This window comes from Capra hircus, chromosome 10, assembly GCF_001704415.2.
Source record: "Capra hircus breed San Clemente chromosome 10, ASM170441v1, whole genome shotgun sequence".
NCBI lineage: Eukaryota > Metazoa > Chordata > Mammalia > Artiodactyla > Bovidae > Capra > Capra hircus.
In genome coordinates this window covers 25,946,783-25,968,089 of record NC_030817.1, presented here as the reverse complement: position 1 = coordinate 25,968,089, position 21,307 = coordinate 25,946,783, and the positions used below count along the sequence as shown (strand labels likewise).

Here is a 21,307-nt window from a genome sequence, read left to right as displayed (position 1 = left end):
CAATTTTTTAAATTAAGTTGGTGAATTTCTGGTCTCTAAGCTAAGTTTTTTTCCCCCTTTGGATAGTTAGGGTGTCATTCACATTTTGCTTTTCAGAGTTGCTCGGAGTTGTGCCCACAACAGCTGGTAGCTTCGTGGTCAGTCTGCCAGTTCCTTAAGGTACAAGTTGGAAAGCCCATGGATCAAAATGTTCTGTAGTTCGGAAGTGCCTCTGAGTTGAGAAGAGCCGAGCCCAGTTCCCCAACACAGCCCCGGAGTCACTCAGATGTAGCCTGTCAGCTGGGGACAGTTGGCGTGGAGGGGTGATTTAATGATGTCTCTGGTACATTCAGATCCCAGCCTACTCCAGACTTTAGGCCTCAGGGTCAGGAGTATTGCATTTGGTGTGATTTTGTCATGGGAGCTGGGGAAGGGAATGGGTAACTAGATGACTTTTCCTTTTCCTTTTCTTTTTTTAACATGTGCTGTTTCCTATCAGTCAAAAAATTTTGTTTTTGTGATACAGAAAGCTTTTTGTGCAGACAACTTTTGTTAGACCGGGAGTTCCTTTGCCATTTGTTTCTGGGAAATAGGATAAGAATTGATGAAGGTTTGGGAAACGTTAGTGACAAGCTCATTTTCTTTGCAAAAATTAACTGCTATTAAAAACATGCCACAGAATTGTCTTCCGTCTCTGATCATCAACTTTAGTTTCAATCTGTGTGCTTCCTACAGTAAAATTGTGGGTGGAACATGAAGTGAGTGTGTATTGCTTTTAACCTGTGACAGTTTCAGGACTTTACTAGGAAATCAGCAGCATTTTCTATGGCTGTCCCTGCCCAGGTGATGTAGCAGGTCTGAAATCAAAAGTAATCAAATATGACCTGAGAGAGCAGCCATTAACTCATGTCTTACTTGAGATCAAGAAGACTGTGTGATCTCTTTGGCAGCATGGATAAGAAGGAATGAGATGGAAAAGCCCAGGAAAAGGAGGCTGTCTGAGCACTAGAAGGACTCAGATTTGCCCCTGGTTCTCTTAAATGAGGGGCTTCCCAGGTGGCACAGTGGTAAAGAATCCACCTGCCAATGTAGGAGATGCAGGTTCGATCTCCAGATCTGGAAGATCCCCTGGAGAAGGAAATAGCAACTCACTCAGTATTCTTATCTGGAAAATCCCATGGACAGGGGAGCCTAGAGGGCTACATACAATCCATGGGGTCACAAAGAGTGAGATGCAGCTGAGCTTGCACGCATGCATGCTTTTAACTGAGGCCTTGTCCCAATAGGAAGCTGGGATCCTGCTATGTTGGGGAAACAGCTTGAGAATTCTCCTGGGGTCTCCTTTCCGATGAACTTCAGAGGACCTTCTGACAAAGAGGGGCTCTCTTGGTTTCATCTAGAGCAAGAAGATAACTTCTGGGCAAACTGACAACATGCTTGGAAGGAAGGGCTTAGAGGCCAACCCTCAATATAGCAGTTTCCCTCAGTGAAGGCACTGGAGTTTCTGAAAAATTCTTCAAAAGCCCACAGCTGGGGATACATTCTTGTTTTCTTTTGTTTTTTTGAAAAGTATTTGCTTGTTTATTTGGCTGCATCAGGTCTTTGTCGTGGCACATACTCTTTGATCTTTAGTTGTGGCATGCAGGATCTAGTTCCCTGACCAGGGTTTGAACCTGGGCCCCCTGCATTGGAAGCATAGAGTCTTAGTCACTGGACCACCAGGGAAGTCCCTGGCATGCATTCTTGTGATAGGAGTTGGCAGTGCTTAAGTCTGCCACCATGAGCTCCGTGTGCAGAAGCCCACCTCTCATTCTCCTAACCATGGAGACAGACTCCATTGGCAGCTTGTTTCTTGTCAGTGATACAAATAAATATCAGTAGCCCACCAGGGCTGAGGCTTCAACGAGAGTGAGAAGGCACCTCTTTAAATATTTCTGATAGGCCTATGTGAGGGCTCTAGACCAGCATAGTTAGTGGGGGAAAAAGTAATTGAGCATCACCACGATTTAGGCGAAATCCAAACCTCGGAGCTACCCCAAATGCAAGGAGAAGGGACTGGTTCCATAGCTCTGGGGTGGCAGATTGAGAGAAAAGTATGGGAAGGACTGGGTCGAGAAGCATGAGACTCACTCCAGTTCTGTGAAGGGCTATATGTTTCTGCCCGGCCTTGTGTTCCTGGCTTCACAACCGGGCAAATGCTTAACTACAAAGCTGATCGAGGCAGGGTAGAGAATTCATCCTTTGGATGTAGAGAGTACATCCTTTACAGATGTATTCAATATATATTCACTAGGTGGGAGGGTGTTTCTTCTCTTTGGGCAGGGCGGAGCCTTGGAAAGGCCTGGACTCTGGTAGAATTCGGTGTTTTGGAATTAATGCTGTCTTTGTTTTTCCCTCTGGCCATGTGCCTAGCGTGTGTCAGTTCCTGGAGCTGTGTCAGAGCCCAGAAGGCGGCTTTGGAGGGGGCCCTGGCCAGTACCCACACCTTGCACCCACGTATGCAGCAGTCAACGCGCTGTGCATCATTGGCACCGAGGAGGCCTATGACGTCATTAACAGGTACAGCCAAAGCCAGCAGGGCCGGACACCCAGCCGGGCTCCCATCTGCTGACGCTGCGCTGACTATCACCTCCCTCCTTCTCAGAGAGAAGCTTCTCCAGTATTTGTACTCGCTGAAGCAACCCGATGGCTCTTTTCTCATGCACGATGGAGGTGAGGTGGACGTGAGGTGAGTGGGGTTTTTCTCAGGCTGCTGTATCAGCAGATTCTCAGGCTTATCTGCCATCAGAGATGCCAAACCCAGGGAAGGACACAGGACATCGCCACCTTGTCTCACCGAATGTCACACAGAGAGACGTGTCAGTGACATGGTTCATCATCCCTGCAAATATGGGACAGATGTCCTCAGGGCTCATTGTCACTTGACTTCTTTTATGTAGATGCCAAATACAAGTAACACAGAAACAAAATCAAATGCTTTTGTTTTAAAAATGAAAAATACATTCGTTTGGCATGAGATGCTATACCATAGATGTAACTGTATAGTGTAATATAATCTTTCATCTTTTTGGTATGGGAGGGGAGGAGAAGGCCCAGTGGGGACTAAGTAAATATTTTCTGAATGTATTTGATGAAAGCGTGAGAATGTTTAACACCTGTGTGAGAACTGCTTTGGGTAATGCAGAAACCATTAGGGGCCAGTGGAGTCTCTGAAAAACAGTGGCATTAACTGATTGGAATCAATTGGCTCAATTTCAAGAATTGTCTGATGTACCTAGCAAGTCGTTTACTCACCTGGCAGGAGGTTCCCTATAAAACATCTAGGGAATTCACTGAATTAGTCATTTCTCACAAGCAGTGGATCATTGAGATATATACCAAATTATTATTGTTTAGTCTGATAAATAAATTGTTATGAGGTTTCTATAGCAAAGCCATCTTATTGCCTATTTGTAAATGTGTTGTCCTCTACACGAGTTGATAAATACCCTGGCTTAACTATTGGTTTGAAAATATAGGGCAAGAAAACACATGAAGGTTGTGAAGCGCAGAATACATTGCAGATAAAAGGAGGTAACCTTTATCTGCAGAGACCTTCATGAACCTGTCTGTTCAAACCATAAAATAAGACTAGGTATCTGGAAACCTGGGTACCTGGAAAACTGTTTCTCTGCCCACAACACCTCTGACCTGAAATGTGGGGGTGTTTACCCTCACATTAATGACACTAAGTACTCAGAGTTGGCACAAGGTTACGGGCTCAGTCCAGCAAGACTGTCTGCGCTTCAGACAGCAGTCACAAATAGTGGGTTCCCTGGTTAACCAGTTCTGCCTGATTTGTAAATCGGGGGTCCCCATGACCCCCTTGTCAGTTCAGTAATTTTCCAGGACAGCTCAGAGAACTCAGAAAACATTTTTCTAATACCATTTATTATAAAGGATATCATAAAGATACAAATGAACAGCCACATGAAGGGGTATACATATAGGATGAGGTCTGGAAAGGTCCAGAGTCTAAGAACTTCTGTTCCCATGATGTTGGGGTGTGACACCCTCCTGACAGGCACTTGGGTGCAGCCACCAATCCAAAAGCTCCCTGAACTTCTTCATCCAGAGTGTTTTAATGGAGGTTCCATTATGTAGGCATGATTGATTAACTGATTGGCCATTGTTGACTAACTCAGTCTTCTGGGGAGTGGGGCAGAAAGTTCCAACCCTCTGATCCCATGGTTGGTTCCTCTGGCAGCCAGCCCCCATCCTCCAGGAATCACCTCAGTAGCATAAACTCAGATATGGTTGAATGGGGCATGTTATGAATTACAAGACTCTCACCCCATTACTCAGGAAAAATTCCACTAGTTTTATGATCTCTGTGCTGAAAAGACCAAATAATGTTTTTTACTATATCACAATACCCCAGTATCTGTTGTTAAAAGGTAAACAGGGGCATGTTAAAAATTTTATGAACTTATTTGAGCAAAAATTGATTCGAATAGGGCAGCATCCCATCTCTCAGATAGGAAGGAAACCCGAGGAGAGCTGTGCACAGTGAGACTTCTGTAGGCAGAAGGGAGCAGGGACAAGAAAGTGACATCAGGCGCTTAAAGAGTGGGTTGGCTGTTGCAAGGCCACTTTCCTTGACGGGACTGCAGGGGTTGACCGGCAGAGCATCTCACTAATGCTGATCAGGTGGTTCCTGACTGACTGGTTGAAGATCCCATTTCTGGGAAAGCGGAAACCATAATGAAGTCTTGGTTTGGTGATGTGGAGTTTAGCATAAGGGACTCCTTTTGGCACCTCTTGTTTTGTTTTTTAGCACTGTATATGCCAGTGAGGGCTCCCCGGGTGGCTCAGTGGTAAAGAATCCACCTGCCAATGCAGGAGATGGGGGAGACGTGGGTTCGATCCCTGGGTCAGGAAGATCCTCTGGAGGAGGAAATGGAAACTCACTCCAGTATTCTTGCCTGAAAAATTCCATGGACAGAGGAGCCTGGTGAGCTATAGTCTGTGCAGTCTCAAAGAATCGGACACAACTTAGCAACTGATCACAGTGCCGGTGAAGCCAATATAACTATTGAGGAGAAGCAGTATTGTGTTGACATCTTTAGAAAAAAATTTAAAGTATGCTTTTCCCCTCTTGGTCACTACATTTTCATCCTGTTCTGCAGATACTCCAAATGTAGCTTTTTAAGGTTTCCTGAGATTATAGGTGAAAGCAGACAAACACTGGCAAGATCGCTTTGGCATTTCATCACTTACCTTTTTCAGATATGATTATTCTCTAACTTATTCATTCCGCTGCCGGTTTCCTTCTGTGTTCTTATTCATATCTGCCAGACAAATGCTAGGAATCTCCTCCAATAAAATAGGTTTGTTCCTGTAGAGCTCTTTAACCATATGCTTCCTCTGGTAACATCCTGCCATTTGAACCATGCTTTACATTTACAGAGGATTAAAGATGCGAACGATGGATGTAACCTAGCAGGCTGCGTCCCTTTCACCTGCTCAGCATGGTTTTTCGTGCCCCAGTTCCATCGCTTTTCACTTGATTTTCCTTTAATTGTCTTTGCCTGGGAGCATCAGCAGTTACTCCTGAGTGCTGCCAGGTGGATTTAACCTGAAGAGAAGCAGCAGTTGATAGGGACCTCTGGAGGCTAGCCTGTCTTCTGGGTTAGAACCGATCTCTTGATATTCCAGGCCTGTCACAAGTCCTCATTTCTGAGATGAGCTTACTCAGGCATTCACAGCTCCCATGGACTGCCGCTAATCCAAGCCAACTTGTAGCCAGCACCATCTTTCCCCTCAGTTCTTAAGAAAGGAGCAATTATTTATTCCTGACCTCCTAATCTAGGTTATATAACCTGGCGTATTCTGGGAGGGTAGTGGGGAGATAGGGACCCAGCGTTTGCAAAAGTTTTGGCAAGAGAGTGTAGAGTGTGTTTGGGGAAGGAGGGGGTCAGTGTTGCTGAAGTGCAGAGGGGTGCAAGCAGAGAATGAAGCTGGCTGGCCAGGCTGAGAATAGCCCGAGGAGCACTGCATTCTGCTTGAGAAGTCTGGAGCTTATTTTAAAGGTAGTAGAAGCCACTGACAAGTTTTAAGTAGGGAGTGACATGATCTGATTTGTGTTTTGTTAGAAGTTCTATGGGGAATACATTGGGCTTCCCAGGTGGCTGAGCAGTGAGGAAAACTCCTGCCAATGCAGGAGACCTGGGTTCGATCCCTGTGCCTGATCCCTGTGTCGGAAAGATCCCCCAGAGAAGGAAATGGCAATCCACTCCAGTATTCTTGCCTGGAGAATTCCATGCAAGACAGAGGAGCCTGGCAGGCTACAGCTCATGGGGTCGCAAAGACACGACTTAGCGACTACAAGGAACAAGTGAATGCATTATGGTGTTTTAGTGAAAATCCTCTGGTTTCAGGGCTGGAGGGAGGAAGACTGGACAGGAAACTGACCCAGATTAAAGATGACTTGGATTTGGGTGACAGCAGGAGGCTAGAGGGCAGCTGACAAATTTGAGAGAATGATGACTGGACAGAGAGACAGAGGAAGCTGATGCTCAAGAAAAGTGTATTTTGTTCACTCATTGTCTCAGTGTGAGATCTGGCAGCAGGTCTCAGGTCTTCCATTTATGAAACAGGCCACACTGCTGACTGCCTCCCTACCTCAGAGGTTATATTCACATTCAAGAGCAAATACTTTTGAACCCCTTTGTGAGACTCAAGACCTGAGAGGAGTTAGGTCAGACTTTCGAAGTTAGCTTACGGTAGATGATAACACTTGGCAGAAAGGATTCTTGCATGCTTCTGATGCCTGCTGGTTTAACTCAGCCTCTGTTGTGCCTTTGGCCAGTGTGAGCAGGCTGATTAAAATGCTGGGAGGAGAATAATAACCTGCAGCTCACTGGAATCCTTCAGTGTGCTTGACTTAGTATTATGTCCATATTGAACAATATGGAAGCTAGACTCTTCTCTCTCCTCTCTTTTATATTCCTTAGGAGCCCTTAGATAAAGGATCTTGAAAGAAAATAGAACAAACAGGTTTGTCTTCAACATAAAATGAAGCTGAGATGTTGGATGTTTGAAAAGACCATGTGCTAAGTTGCTTCAGTCGTGTCTGACTCTTTGCGATCCCATGAACTGTAGCCTGCCAGGCTCCTCTATCCATGGGATTCTCCAGGCAAGAATGCTGGATTGGGTTGCCATTTCCAGGAGATCTTCCCTCCCCAGGGATCGAACCTGCGTCTGTTGCATCTTCTGCGTTGCCAGGCAGGTTCTTTACCACTAGCGCCACCTGGGAAGCCCATAGTGGAAAAGAAAAGACAGTTTGTAGATGTGTTCTATCATAGAGGGAGAAGCTAAAATAAAATGTGTCCTGAGAAGAATTAGGGCTGGCAGGATGGAATGGCAAGAATTATTCCAAATCAAGTGGGATGTGTTCTTTTTTCTATTTAAAGTGTGTGTGTGTGTACTAGAGGGGTGCTTGAAATCAAAACTCTTCTCTCACTTTAGAAGTCTAAGGAGTGGATCTGAGTAGCTCGTCTATTCTGGTCCCTCTTGCTTGGTCTGTGCAGCCATGTGGTCTGGCAGCCTGCTTTGGAAGTTGTCTGTTTGAAAGAAATGTGGTTAACCTTTAATGCAGCCATGCCATAAGCATGGCAAGTCCTGGATCTAAGGACAGTACTGACAGCTGGATGAAGGAGCATCTCAGAAATACCTGAATGACAGCATGGAATTCTGGGAGCCACTGTAGGTCTTTGAAAGAAGAGCTGAATTCACTGTTGACATAGATTGATATGGCTGCTATTTCGTGTGGTGTAGATTTGACTGTGTGGAGGTAGGGAGAATAGAATGTCATGTTCTTTGAGACCACGCTGTGAGGAACTTGATCCAAATGGAATGTCGGAGCTCCTGGTGGGAGACCAGGAGTGAGGACAGGTGGTGATTACAGCTTATGAGGCAGAGAGCAATCCACCCAAGAAGTTCAGTGAGCCTTGTTTGAGCTCTTCCTGAGAGTGTGACCCTTGCCCCTCTGTTTCTGTCCTTCCAGAAGTGCGTACTGTGCTGCCTCGGTAGCTTCGTTGACCAACATCATCACCCCAGACCTGTTTGAGGGCACTGCTGAATGGATCGCAAGGTGAGAGATGCTGGGATTTGTCCCATTTCTTAGACAGCAGGCGGTCAAGACTTCTGAAAAATAAAGGAAGTGCAGAAGAACCAGAAGAGAATGTAAAATTACAAGAGACATCTTATGGTTGAAAGATTTTGCATTTCAAAAATACTTTAAAAGTTTTCTTTTTGCTAGTTTTCTTTAATGTGATTGGCAAGGATCAAAACTCTGGGTAAACAGTATTAGAGTCTAAATGGATTTAAACCAGTTTGAAGAGAAATTTGGAAATATCTCAAAAATGTCTTTGCTGATGACCCCAAAATTCCACTCCTCCAGAAACTCACACACATGCATGAGAGAGACAAACATAGGACTCATTTATAATAGTAAATAAAGCTAGAAATGGAGTAAACGTTCATAGGCACGAGATGGTTAAATGAGTTGTGATGTAGTCACATTAGAATATAATATAGCAATTAAAATGAATAAGCTAAAGCTACATGTATCAATATGGGTGAATCTCAGAACACTATTGCGTTTGATAGTGTTAAACTAGTGTAAAAAAAGTGTTAAAACATGCAGGTTAGCACATTGACTGGAAATTTGAAAACATGCAAAACAATTCTGTATTTTTTATGGCAGAATCACATGTAGTAATATAAAAACATGCTGGAAAGAATAAGCACCAAATTTAGGATGGTGGTTACTTCTGGGAGGAAAGCAAACAAAATGAGATTACAGAAAGTCTGCACTTCTCCTTGGGCTTCCTAGATGGCGCTAGTGGTAAGGAACCCACCTGCCAGTGCTGGAGACTCAGGTTCAATCCCTGGGTCGGGAAGATCCCCTAGAGGAGGGTGCAGCAACCCACTCCGGTGTTCTGGCCTGGAAAAACCCATGGACAGAGGAGCCTGGTGGGCTACAGTTTGTAGGGTCGCAGAATTGAACACGACTGAAGTGACTTGGCATGCACACATGCACACTTGTACTCAGGAGACCTCAGTTGTATCTGTAACTGTTTATTTGTTTAAATTTTTAAAAAAAGAAACCTGAAGTGCATAAATCAAAGGTTGGTGTTAGATACACATATGTTCTATATATTATTTGCTATACTTTCCAGGATCCTTCCAATTATCTCATAATTAAAAAAAAAAAGGTATAGTAGGTTTATCTATCCAAGCTGTATTGTTTTATTTTTCATGTCTTAATTTTTATCAAAGTAGTACTCAACTGCTATGAAAATACAATTTTCAGCTAAACCAAATGATATACTATGATCATATTTGCTTTTTTTGTATGACTTTTTTCCCCTCTGGAATTAATCATTACCTCCTGATTCCCACATTTTCTGCCAGAGCTATAAAATTACTCTCAATATGGTCAAACAATTCAGGTGCTGTATCAGTTCTTTTTTGTGTGTGTGTGTTTGTGTACCTGTGTGTGCTCGTGTGTTTTGAGTCGTCTACCCCTGGGCCTCTGCCCTCCTGCTTCAGTCTGGACATATTGATCTCAGCTAGCTGCACAGCAGGCATCCAGAAGCTTCCTTTCAGCATGAAATTCACTTTTCTGCTTTGGTTAAGCCCCAGTCCTCCTTTCTCCTGGTTTACTTACTCATTTGAATGAATCATTTATTTCAACAGATCCCAAAAAAGAGAACTTGGGAGATAGATTTTTAAGATTTTGCAATTATTTTTATTCTAGTCTCACCCTTGATGGCTAGTTTATTTGGTTAGAGACTTCTAAATTGAAAACTATAAATTATATTCGTTCAGATTTTTTAAGCCTTGCTCCATTATCTTATGGCTCCCAGTGTCATTGTTAAAAAGGCTGATCGTAATGATGGCCAGCCTTTACTGAGGACTTCGCGGGTAATACTTAATAGTAAGGGAGCTCTAGTTTAAACACTGAGAATATAACCTTTTGAGCTAGATGGCCTGGGTTTGGTTCTTTTTTATACCTCTGTTTCTCAGTTGAGATTTCCCATTTTTTCATTCATTACAAGTATATTTTTCTTCATAAAGATAAATATACAATTACAATATCTGTTTTAAAATTCTTGCCTGGAAATCTCACCGTCTGGCTATCTTGGAGTTGACATGTCACCTTTTCCTGAGTGCCTGTGTCACGTGGTGTTGGGCTTGTACCCTGGACATTACAGCTTCCCAGGTGGCGCTAGTGGTAAAGAACCCACTTGCCAGTGCAGGAGACATAAGACACATGGGTTCAATCCCTGGGTCAGGAAGATCCCCTGGAGGAGGTCGTGGCAACCCACTCCAGTATTCTGGCTTGGAGTATCTCATGGATAGAGGAGCCTGGTGGGCTATGGTCCATAGCGTTGCAGGGTTAGACATGACTGGAATGACTTAGCTCGCATTACTGGATGTTGTAGAATCTGGAGTTATTAGATTGCTTTTAAAGAGGGTTGATCTTTTTCTTCTAGCAGGCGATCATCTTGGTTAGTTGATTGCAGTGGGCAGGGGCTCAGCTCTTGGGTCGGTTCTTAGAAACTTCTTTCAGTTTGTCCAGTACAGGCGTGATTCAGGGTCAGGTAGAAATTTGAGCGAAGTTTAAACGTGAAAGTTGGTATTTTCCTTCTCTGACTCGCCTCTTTCTGGGATTCCTCATCAGTTTCTGTTATTCTGGTTCTTCTTGCCAGAAATATGGGGCTTTCGGTTTCAGCTGCCTTCCACTGACCTGCTTGCCACTGTTGGGCAACTGTAGCCATCCTCAGGGCAAATCAAGAAAAAAGGGAGGAATGGGGAGAGGAGGGACTGACTGTTCCAGCTTTCAAATCCCCACCTTTTTTCGTTTGCTGAGACTTCAGGAAATAGTTTTAGTGTGTTTTGTCCGGAGCATGTAGTTATTAATATTTGCAGTATTCTGACTGCCTGGGTTTGAAGCCCAGTTTTGTCATTTATTAGCTTAGTGGCCTTGGTCAAATTGTTTAACTTCTCCATGTCATAGTCTCCATATGTGTCAAATGATGGGCTATTGAATTTGATATTAAGCTGAAATACAAAGAAATTTAAGTGGTAAAACTTGTTATGGTTTCCACTGTGCGTTACCGCCTCCCAGTCCACTGTATTCCCAATCCATTGTCTGTTTCTGTCTTATTTCTCTTATTCTTGCTGTTTGGAAAATTCATGAGGATGAGCCATGATAGGATTTTGTTGTTGTTCATGGTGCTGGGTACTCAGCAGGTATCTTCAGTCTAGAATTGCACATACTTTACTTCCATACTTACTAAGAGGTTCCCTTACCTTTTATCTTCTAATCCTTCTGTTGAGTTTTTATTTCTGTAATTCTATGTAAAATTTTTCAAAGCTTATTTTTAATCTCCATTTATATAGAAAAAGAATACTTCTTTTTTATGTACTCTCTTGTTCTTGTTTCAGGGATATTTTGTCTTCACAATGTTTAGAAAGTTTACTTCTGCTCCTTATGTTATTTCCTCCAATTTATTTTTATTTGTTTTATTTGTATGTTATGTTTACATAAAAATCTCTTTCACGTAAGAGCCTTTGCTTAAATGTTTGATGTTCATATTTAAGAGTCAGGTGCTAGAAAGCTGATGGAGAGCTATGTTTGCCAGAGTGGCCTGGGATCCAGCCATTCATCGGGAATTCTCATATATCAGTGTCCATATGATTTTTCTGTGGAGAACCTTCCAGATTCCTGGTTATGGTATGAAGCTGGCAGCCAGCTTTGTGAACTCTAATAGGGGAAGTGGGCTTATCTGGTGGCTCAGCAGTAAAGAATCCACCTTCCAATGCAGGAGATGCAGGTTTGATCCCTGGGTAAAGAAGACCCTCTGGAGAAGGAAATGGCAACCCACTCCAGTATTCTTGCCTGGAAAATCCCATGGATGGAGGAGCCTGGCAGGCTACAGTTCATGGGGCTGCAAAGAGTCAGACACGACATAGTGACTAAACAGCAACAACGTCAGGGAAAGGGGTTGGGAGTGCTTTTGCTCAGGTCAGAGACTTCCACTGAATCCTCCTGCTCAGTACAGTGCCTCCGCCTGCTCTCAGCTGTGCTGGAAATCCTGGAATTCACACTTCTTGATTAAGCCCCTGCAGCCTCCCATCTGCTGGGTACCTGGAGGTCTAACTGAGTCTCTTTATCAATTTACCACCAGTCAACTCAGTTAAAAATCTTCCCACTTTAGGGGTGGCTTACGTCCCTCAACTTGTCATCGGAGAACATCACCTTGCTTTTTGTTGCTTCATCCCTCCTTTCCTCTCAGGGCTGGTGTAGGTTTCTCGGCTCTATTAAGTCAGTTACTTCTTATCTTCATCCTTTTCCAGCTTTCACAGTTTTGTTATTTCCTGTCTGTATTCATATCCTCTTCTATTCTCTTTATCCTTATGGGTTTATCCTTTTTAAAAATTCCTTTACTTTCATTTTACTGGGCTCTTTTCAATCCATTATATTTAGCTAGAAGAAATTCCCAAAGAATTTTGCTAAATTGCTCTCATGCATGTGAAAACAAACGGATGGAAAGTGAAATGTGTAAATAAATGCATATTGTGTGTGTGTATGTGTTTTAAAGCTGAGTTAAGAAAAGTTAAGAAAAAAAAATTAAGAGGTCCCTTGCATATTCTTCGCTCATCAGACCTTTCAAACTTGAGCTGTTCATATGCTCCAAGAGGCCAGATGCGTTGGAGAGAAAATTTGGATTGTGTATCTTTGGGTGGCCATGGGGTTGAGAGATGGAGGATGCTGAAGAAGCTATTCAGGGGGCAGCAGCCAGTTTTTGACTCTGCTGTGAACTCCCTAGGCCTCGGTTTAGTTCAGTCACTCAGTCGTGTCCTACTCTTTGTGACCCCATGGACTGCAGCACGCCAAGCCTCCTTGTCCATCACCAACTCCTGGAATTTATTCAAACTCATGTTCATTGAGTTGGTGATGCCATCCAACCATCTCATCGTCTGTCGTCCCCTTCTCCTTCTGCCTTTCATTTTTCCAAGCATCAGGGTCTTTTCTAATGAGTCAGCTCTTCGCATCAGATGGCCAAAGTATTGAAGTTTCAGCTTCAACATCAGTCCTTCCAATGAATATTTAGAACTGATTTCCTTTAGGATGGACTGGTTGGATCTCCTTGCAGTCCAAAGGACTCTCAAGAGCCTTCTTCAATACCACAGTTCAAAAGCATCAATTCTTTGGCATTCAGCTTTCTTTGTAGTCCAACTCTCACATCTATACATGACTACTGGAAAAACCATAGCTTTGACTAGACAGACCTTGGTTGGCAAAGTAATGTCTGTGCTTTTTAATATGCTGTCTAGGTTGATCATAACTTTTCTTCCAAGGAACAAGCGTCTTTTAATTTCATGGCTGCAATCACCATCTGCAGTGATTTTGGAGCCCCCCAAAAATAAAGTCCGTCACTGTTTCCACTGTTTCCCCATCTATTTCCCATGAAGTGATGGGACCAGATGCCATGATCTTAGCTTTCTGAATGTTAAGTTTTAAGCCAACTTTTTCGCTCTCCTCTTTCACTTTCATAGGAAGCTCTTTAGTTCTTCACTTTGTGCCATAAGAGTGGTGTCATCTGCATATCTGAGGTTATCAGGCCTCTCTGAAAAAGGCCTCTGAATTCCCAAGGCCTCTCCTTTAATGAGAGGTGCCTGGAAGACAGGAAGTACTACAGATTCCTTTTTCTTCCACCCAGAAGTTGGATTAAGTGCTCATTGACCTGTATACCTGTGAGGATTTGTGAGGCAGATACACCTGTAGGGAATGTGACTCTATATATACATCTGTAGATCACTGGGAGTAAAGTTCTATGTTATATGAAAATATATAGGAAGGAAAATTTCTTTATATCACAGATGAAACAGGTTTATTAAGACATGCAAAAAGAAAATCTAAAGTCACCAACCACTCATGTTTCTTATCTTTCCAGAATTCCAGAAAAATCATGCAGTACATTATCATTTTATGACTTTTTCATGTAATATATTTGGAACATTTTAAAGTATACTTCTGTAATGTCATTTTAAATGACTATATACTATTCTGTTATATGGATACATCATAATTTATATAACCAGTCCCTTACTATTGAGTTTCTGAGTTTCTAACATTTCACTATTATAAATGGGGATATAATAAACATTCTTATAATCTGATCTTTGGACACATTTGTACTTACTTTGTAGAATTAACTCCTAGAAAGTGAAAATGAAAGTCACTCAGTCGTGTCTGACTCTTTGCTACCCCATGGACTATATAGTCTATGGAATTCTCTAGGCCAGGATACTGGAGTGGGTAGGTTTTCTCTTCTCCAGGGCATCTTCCCAACCCAAGGATTGAACCCGGGTCTCCTGCATTGCAGGTGAGTTCTTTACCAACCGAGCTGTCAGGGAATCCCTTTAATACCTAGAAATGACCCTAATATTGCTGAGCCAAAGAGTATTAAGTTTTTATGACTAGAAAATACAGTCATATTTTCTATATTATCTTACATTATCTAATTATCTTATAATCCCAATAATTATTATAGTAATAATTTGAAAATATAAGAACTTGTAATTTGGAGAAATAAATTTACTTTGGACAGCTATAAAGGTATATATGTTCATTCTGGAAGCTTTTTGAAAACACAGAAAAATAAAGAGGAAAGGTATCAGCAATAGATTTGTATTAAAAGATAACCATCATTAGCAATTATTTTTCAATTTTATTTTAACCTGATGGTTATCACAGTATACATATGAGTTTATAACTCTTTCCAAAAAGTAATGATTTGAGGTTCTGTTTGTTCATTAGTAGACTGTGTTTCCTTTTTTTTTTTTTTTTTTGAGGAAAGCGTGCAAGTCACTCAGTTGTGTCCAACTCTTTGCAACCCCATGGACTGTATAGTTCATGGAATTCTCCAGGCCAGAATACTGAAGTGGGTACCCGTTCCCTTCTCCAGGGGATCTTCCCAGCCCAGGGATAAAACCCAGGTTTCCCACATTGCAGGTGGAGGAAAAGGCATTTCTAAAAGTTAATTAGCTGGCATCTTTCCATTCATAGTTGCAATTTTTAAAATAGAATTCAGTTCAGTTCAGTCGCTCAGTCATGTCGAGAAGAGTTGATTTATAAGTTGTGTTTCAGGTGTACAGCAAATTAATTCCATTATATATATATAAATTCCATTATATATATATAAATTCCATTATATATATATTAATTCCATTATATATATATATATTCTTTTTTCACATTCTTTTCCATTATAGTTTATCACAAGATACTGAATATAGGTGCAGCAGTCTATGCCTTAAGCGGAGCCACTTCACTCTTTGCCATCCAGGGTGCTCACTGGTTGACACTCAGTTGGGTTTTCTCGACCTCCTCCCAGGTGTCAGAATTGGGAAGGTGGGATTGGCGGGGTACCAGGAATGGAAGCCCATGGCGGCTACACGTTCTGTGGCCTGGCTGCGCTGGTCATCCTCAAGAAGGAGCGCTCCTTGAACTTGAAGAGCTTACTAGTAAGTACTTGGTGATCTGTCTTCCACTCAGGCCCCAGGCCCCTGGGATGTGACCGTTCGGACATGCTGGTTTCAGGGATGTTTGTCTGTGTGAAGAGCTAGCAGTTCCTACGTTGAGCCCTGGGCTGACAGTCGTGTAACAAAGCTTCAGATGCAGTTGTTGGATCGCCCAGCAGGGGGTGAACATCTGCTCTCGGTCTCGCCTCCCTTCTTCCTGCCTTTCCTTCTTCCTGCTCTGAACCTTCTACATCATGTGTTAGGCCAACCCCAGACCCTTCTTGAGTCCCTCAGACATCTGGGGAGGGCCACAGTACTTGCCTCCTACTTCTAGGAGAGTATAGCTTCAGTCTCTTAAAACTAGAGGTTTTCGCGTGTCTTAGAAAGATTCTCCTGGGAGAAGAAGTTATGAGAAGAGGTTTTATTATCCTCCGCACCATGTGAGTGTTTAGTAGCTACCTTTACACGAGCTGGGCACAGCTGGGAATACACAGAGCGGGTGGCCCAGGCATTTATGTCTCAACTCCAAGCTCCTGCCCATTATTCAGAGTGAACTTATTATCCAGAGTGCAGTCAGCTTCAGGGGCTTGTTAGGTTGTAGCTAAATTATCAGTGGAGGCCTGGTATACACACACACACAGCCACCAAGGGCTGTCTTTGGTGAAACTTTTACTCCCTGATCATGACCTCAAAGCACATCAGCTGCAACTGACATTCATCTCCTCTCCCTAAGTTCAGATGTCAGGTTGCCATTGTAGGAACTGTTGTGAGACCCATCATGGGGTCCCAAGAGAGTTTATGTTTTTCCCTGTATGGATATGACCAGTGGCATTTTGTCTTGGCCTTTAGGAAGCCTCCTCCTGTAGCATACTCTTCTTGAAGGTTCTTAAAGCCTGAAGGGTTTATGCCCAAATGGTCAACTTTATGCATAGACTTAGAGTTTATCAGACATTTAAAAACCTGATCACTAACAATGTGTGAAACGTAAAAGCCCCATCTCCCAGGCAGAAATAAGAAATAAGCAGATGTCTCAGTACCAGTAGCAGTGTTCTGGATTTGAACCCTTTCTCTGCCACTTCATGGCCATGTGACCTTGGGAAAATTGTCTAATCTGTTTTAACTTCAACTCTTTTTCTCCATAAGGTAGAGGTAATAGTTCTTTGAAGGTCAGAGAAGATAATATACATAAAACAGCCTGGTATGTAGTAGGTGCATCCTTTTTACCCAGACTACTTCCTCCCTTCTGTTTGCTCTGGGAGAACTAGGACCCATATCTGAAGGATTTTATGAATTCATATAGCCAAGGGAAGCAGAATAAATCCATGGGCTTCGGCACTGGAAAACATTATTTAGTCTGGCTTATAAACACTTAATCTGTGGGGTAAGCAAAAATGAAGCGTAGACTCCCGCCTGTAGTGCCTGTTTTCTTGGGTCTTGCTTTGCCTGCTTTCCTCAGGTGGCATCAGTCCTAAAGCACTGGCTCATGTAAGACTGACTGCGGATATATTAATGGGTGTGCCTGCAGTGCAGTGTATTTTGTGTCTCTCTAAGAGTTTCAGGATTGTGACTCTATGGGTGGTGTTGCCTTGAACAGGGATATAATCTAAACTCTACAATTGTTCATTAAAGGAGGCCTGGGCTGGTTCTTCCAAGGGAGGTCCTCAGTGACTCTTTTCAGGAGCTCAGTGTAGTAAAACGAAGGTCCAGGGGAATGCCCTCCTCTGTACCTTTCAGTTTGGTGAAGCAGCTCCTTGAGATCCTGGCTGGTGGCTGCGACTGTCTTGAGGGGCTGGGAGGGACATGGAAATATTATCTGCTCAGCCAGTTGGTCTGCTCATTCCTCGAGGCCAAGCCCTTGACTATCTTGATATTCGAAGTAGAGTGTGTTTAGAAAACTTGTAGATAAGGGAGGAATGTATCATGTGTGACCACTGAATGGTACCAAGAGCCATTTTACAGGTTCAGGGTAAAGGCTCTTCTTCTGTCAGCCAGCCAGTTTGCCCTGGAGCAGCAGAGTGGCTGGAGCCCACAGAGCCATCCTTGTTCACCAGGGCTGGTGGCTTCTGCCCCTGGTTCTGCAAGGGGCGAGGGCTGTGCTAAGAAACCTGGGGGGAATTTCCTTGCCAAAAATAGTGTGAAATCCTCTGATGACCTGTGGCACAAAATTCCATTTATTTGCTTTTAATAAACTTCCCTGAGCAAGGAAAGTGAATAGAAACAAGCCACCGTGTGGTCTGGCCTGAAACTTTCCAGTTACACCTTGTTTATTAAGAGGCGTTATTGCAGGTCTCCTTCCAGGCCAGGCTGGCCCCTTTGTTCTTTCAGCACCAGAACCCTCTTGGAACCCAGGACAGGCGGTTAGTTGTCTGCTAGGCCCTGAGCAGGAATTCATGTTGGTTGCCTCCAGAGGGTTAAACTAGCTGTTGCAGTGTAGAGCCCTCTGTGATGTTGAGGGCAAGGATGTCTGAGGTCAAAGCAAGGGAACGGGAGCTGAGAAGCCAAAACCTGGGAACTCTCCCTCCCAGACCGGCCTCTGGAGAGCTGGCTGGATCACGTGTCTCTTTTAACCTCTGGTGCCTCTCTCTTCTCTGTCTCACGCTCAGCAATGGGTGACAAGCCGGCAGATGAGATTTGAAGGTGGATTTCAGGGCCGCTGCAACAAGCTGGTGGACGGCTGCTACTCCTTCTGGCAGGCGGGTCTCCTGCCCCTGCTTCACCGCGCGCTGCACGCCCAAGGTGAGCCCGGGGTGCTGGCGGGGCTGGCGGCTCCCCTCGGCTGCTGACCGAGTCGGAGGCCAGGGTGCTTGGTTAGAGGGGTTGAAACAGGCTCTGTCCATCCTGGATTTTGAGTACCCAGTGTGGACCCTCTCGCCCTAGGCATGCGTGTGCCAGCTAGGATTTCATCCTTGGGTTCAGAGGTCACTGCTGCTTCACACCGACTGTGGCAGGTGGGGGAGGTGGGTGCCTGGTGGTGTGGTGACTGCCACCTCAGCTGAGTGTGAAGCCATAGGTTCCGATGCTGAGCTTTGTGTGAGTCATGCCAGACTGAAAACCCACACTGTGCACGTGGTCACAACAGTGCCAACAAGGCAGAAAGAACCCCTGGAGCAAAGACCCACCATGCCAGGCTGGCTGCGTGGTGGCTGCCATTAGAAGTGTCATATTTTAAATTCACTGAAGAATCCTGGATGCAGGTTAGTACTGCCTCCCTACCCCCAACCCCCATACCACTGGAGTAGAGAGACCTAGGTTCATCATCTCTGTGGGACCTCAGATGGGAATGCAAATCCAAGCAGGGAAATAGCAAATTTCTGGGAGCCTTCCCTTGTTACCTCTCAAAATCTCAGGCCGCCACCTGAATCATCTTTTTCATTTACTTCATGTGAGAACAGGAAGGAAACCGGTGGGAGAGGGGAGGTTGTGGCGGCCCTGCTGTGTGCTGACCAGTCTCGGAGTATGAGCCCTTGGCCCAGAAGAAAGCTTAGTAGTTGGGTTATTCTTTGCTCAAATGTAGAGATACGATTCTTTTCTACTGCCCCCCATCCTCCCACCCACCTGCTTGCCGGACACACAACTTTCTCTTGTTTGGCTGTTTTTTCCTGAGTCCCTTGCATTAGTTTCTTATTTGAAGTAAACCGAGGCTCTCTCCTGTGTCTCTGTCACCCCACCCTCCCTGTTGCAGCCTGTCCTAAGATTCCTCTGCCTAGAGCCCAGGTTTCAAGGTGATGAGCTGAGGCCTCCTGCTGACTCTGGAGCCTGCATGGTCTCTGCTTTGGACACTATAGTAGGAAATCAGAAATTCCCTGAGAGTCCAATGTTTCAAAACAAGAAATAACTTGGGGTTTTAGTGATCTCTGTTTTTGGAGCTGGTGAGGTCAAACCTCTGGTAATACCCTCCGCCTTTCACAAGCCTGTCCCTGGAAGGGATAAGATGCGGTCATTCTGTAGCTGTCGGGAGAATCTGGTGAGAGGGTGACAGGAGCCCTACCTGCCCACGTCTTCACAGGGTCCCTGCTTTACATTTTGCTTTTTATAGCACAAGTTTTGGAGGATTGTTCATATTTCCACATTTGCCTGTGGAAGAAAGTCTGTTGTCTGTGAATTTTGGTGCTTCTAGCTTTTTTCACTCCCTGGGAGGAGGCCCATATTAGGCCTGTAGCTCACTTCTCAGCAAATAGTGGACTTGGACCAGGCAGGGATCTGGGAGGAAGTTTTGAGTGGTGGACAAAATACTGATGTTGGGAATCAGAAGGAGATGCGATGTAGAAAGATATTCACAATATACTGTAGTCAAAGTTAGGTTTCAAAGCAGTATGTATGCAATTCACCTGGGAAGTCCCAGGAAATATACTTTTAAAGTTTTATATCCCGCTGTTCAGTTCAATTCAGTTGCTTAGTTGTGTCCGACTCTTTGTAACCCCATGGCCGGCAGCATGCCAGGCCTCCCTGTCCATCACCAACTCCTGGAGTTTACTCAAGCTCATGTCCATTGAGTCGGTAATGCCATCCAACCATCTCGTCCTCTGTCATCCCCTTCTCCTCCTGACTTCAATCTTTCCCAGCATCAGGGTCTTTTCAAATGAGTCAGTTTTTCGCATCAGGTAGCCAAAGTATTGGAGTTTCAGCTTCAACATCGGTCCTTTCAATGAAAATTCAGGACTGATTTCCTTTAGGATGAACTGGTTGGATCTCCTTGCAGTCCAAGGGACTCTCAGGAGTCTTCTCCAACACCACAGTTCTTTTACCATGTGCATTACTTTTATTTTAGTAAGTGAACAAACATGTTTTTCGAAGGTGATGATGCTAACACTGATAATTAAAACAATGCCGTGGGACCAGCACACTGTGGCACCAGGCCATCCCTGACTCGGCGAGTGGTCGTCAGGCTGTCAGTAGTCCATGAGGTGGCTGCCTTAGGCATAGAAGACAGTATTTGAGTAGAAGAATGAATTATTATTAATATATTTAAAATGTCCAATGCTAAGTCGCTTTTTTTCGTGTGGATGTGGAGCAGTAAGACCATAGCAGGCCTGTGACTTTCTGTTTGGATTGATAGTTGGTAGTTGCTGGCTTGGGAATACTCCATAGTTGTCCACCTGCAAGACTGAGCTCCATGTGGCTGTACCTGTCAGTTACTGTTGGATAAACTTTTGATTTCTCAGATAAAAGGAACGTTTGAAATGCAAAATGACATTATAATGGGGATCTGTATTTTAAGGGAGAGGGATAAAGGATTTAAAAGGCACAGTTATCACTCTCTAATCATATCTCCTTTTATCCCTCTGTGATTATGCGTGCGAATTCAGGATCTCAGGAAGTTCTTGTCGAGTTTATGAACTTCGAGAAATGTAGGAGGATAAAATTTTTTAAAAAAATAAATAAAAAATAAAACATTTTAAATCTTAAAAAAAAAAAAGAGAAATGTAGGAGGTAACTGCAACGCTATAATCTAGTTAATAATAAACATAGCATTTTCTTCTCAGTTTCCAGTTTTAGTGATAGGTTATCATTTACCTTAAGGTAGCAGTCTTTTATTTATTATAGGATATGAAATAAAGGTATACTTTATACTAATGTTTCATACAGTTAATCCTAAAGTTTGATAAATATGCTTTTTAAAATAACAGCTTTCTTGAGATATAATATACAGGCTGAACAATCTATTGATTTGAAGTGTACAATTTAGTAGTTCTTAGTGTTTTCAGAGTTGTGCAACCACCCCTGCGATCAGTTTTAGAATTTTCAT

General features: G+C 43.6%; 1 protein-coding gene across 1 annotated transcript in view; it reads left to right on the top strand.

Moving 5' to 3' along the window:
• Positions 1-21,307, top strand: part of LOC102189488 (protein farnesyltransferase subunit beta) — a 79,345-nt gene that overhangs the window by 48,213 nt on the left and 9,825 nt on the right. Inside the window, exons 5-9 of the mRNA XM_018054063.1 lie at positions 2,392-2,538; positions 2,624-2,707; positions 8,027-8,113; positions 15,435-15,564; positions 18,165-18,297. Of these exons, the coding sequence (XP_017909552.1) occupies positions 2,392-2,538; positions 2,624-2,707; positions 8,027-8,113; positions 15,435-15,564; positions 18,165-18,297 (581 nt within the window). The remainder of the gene's footprint in view (positions 1-2,391; positions 2,539-2,623; positions 2,708-8,026; positions 8,114-15,434; positions 15,565-18,164; positions 18,298-21,307) is intronic.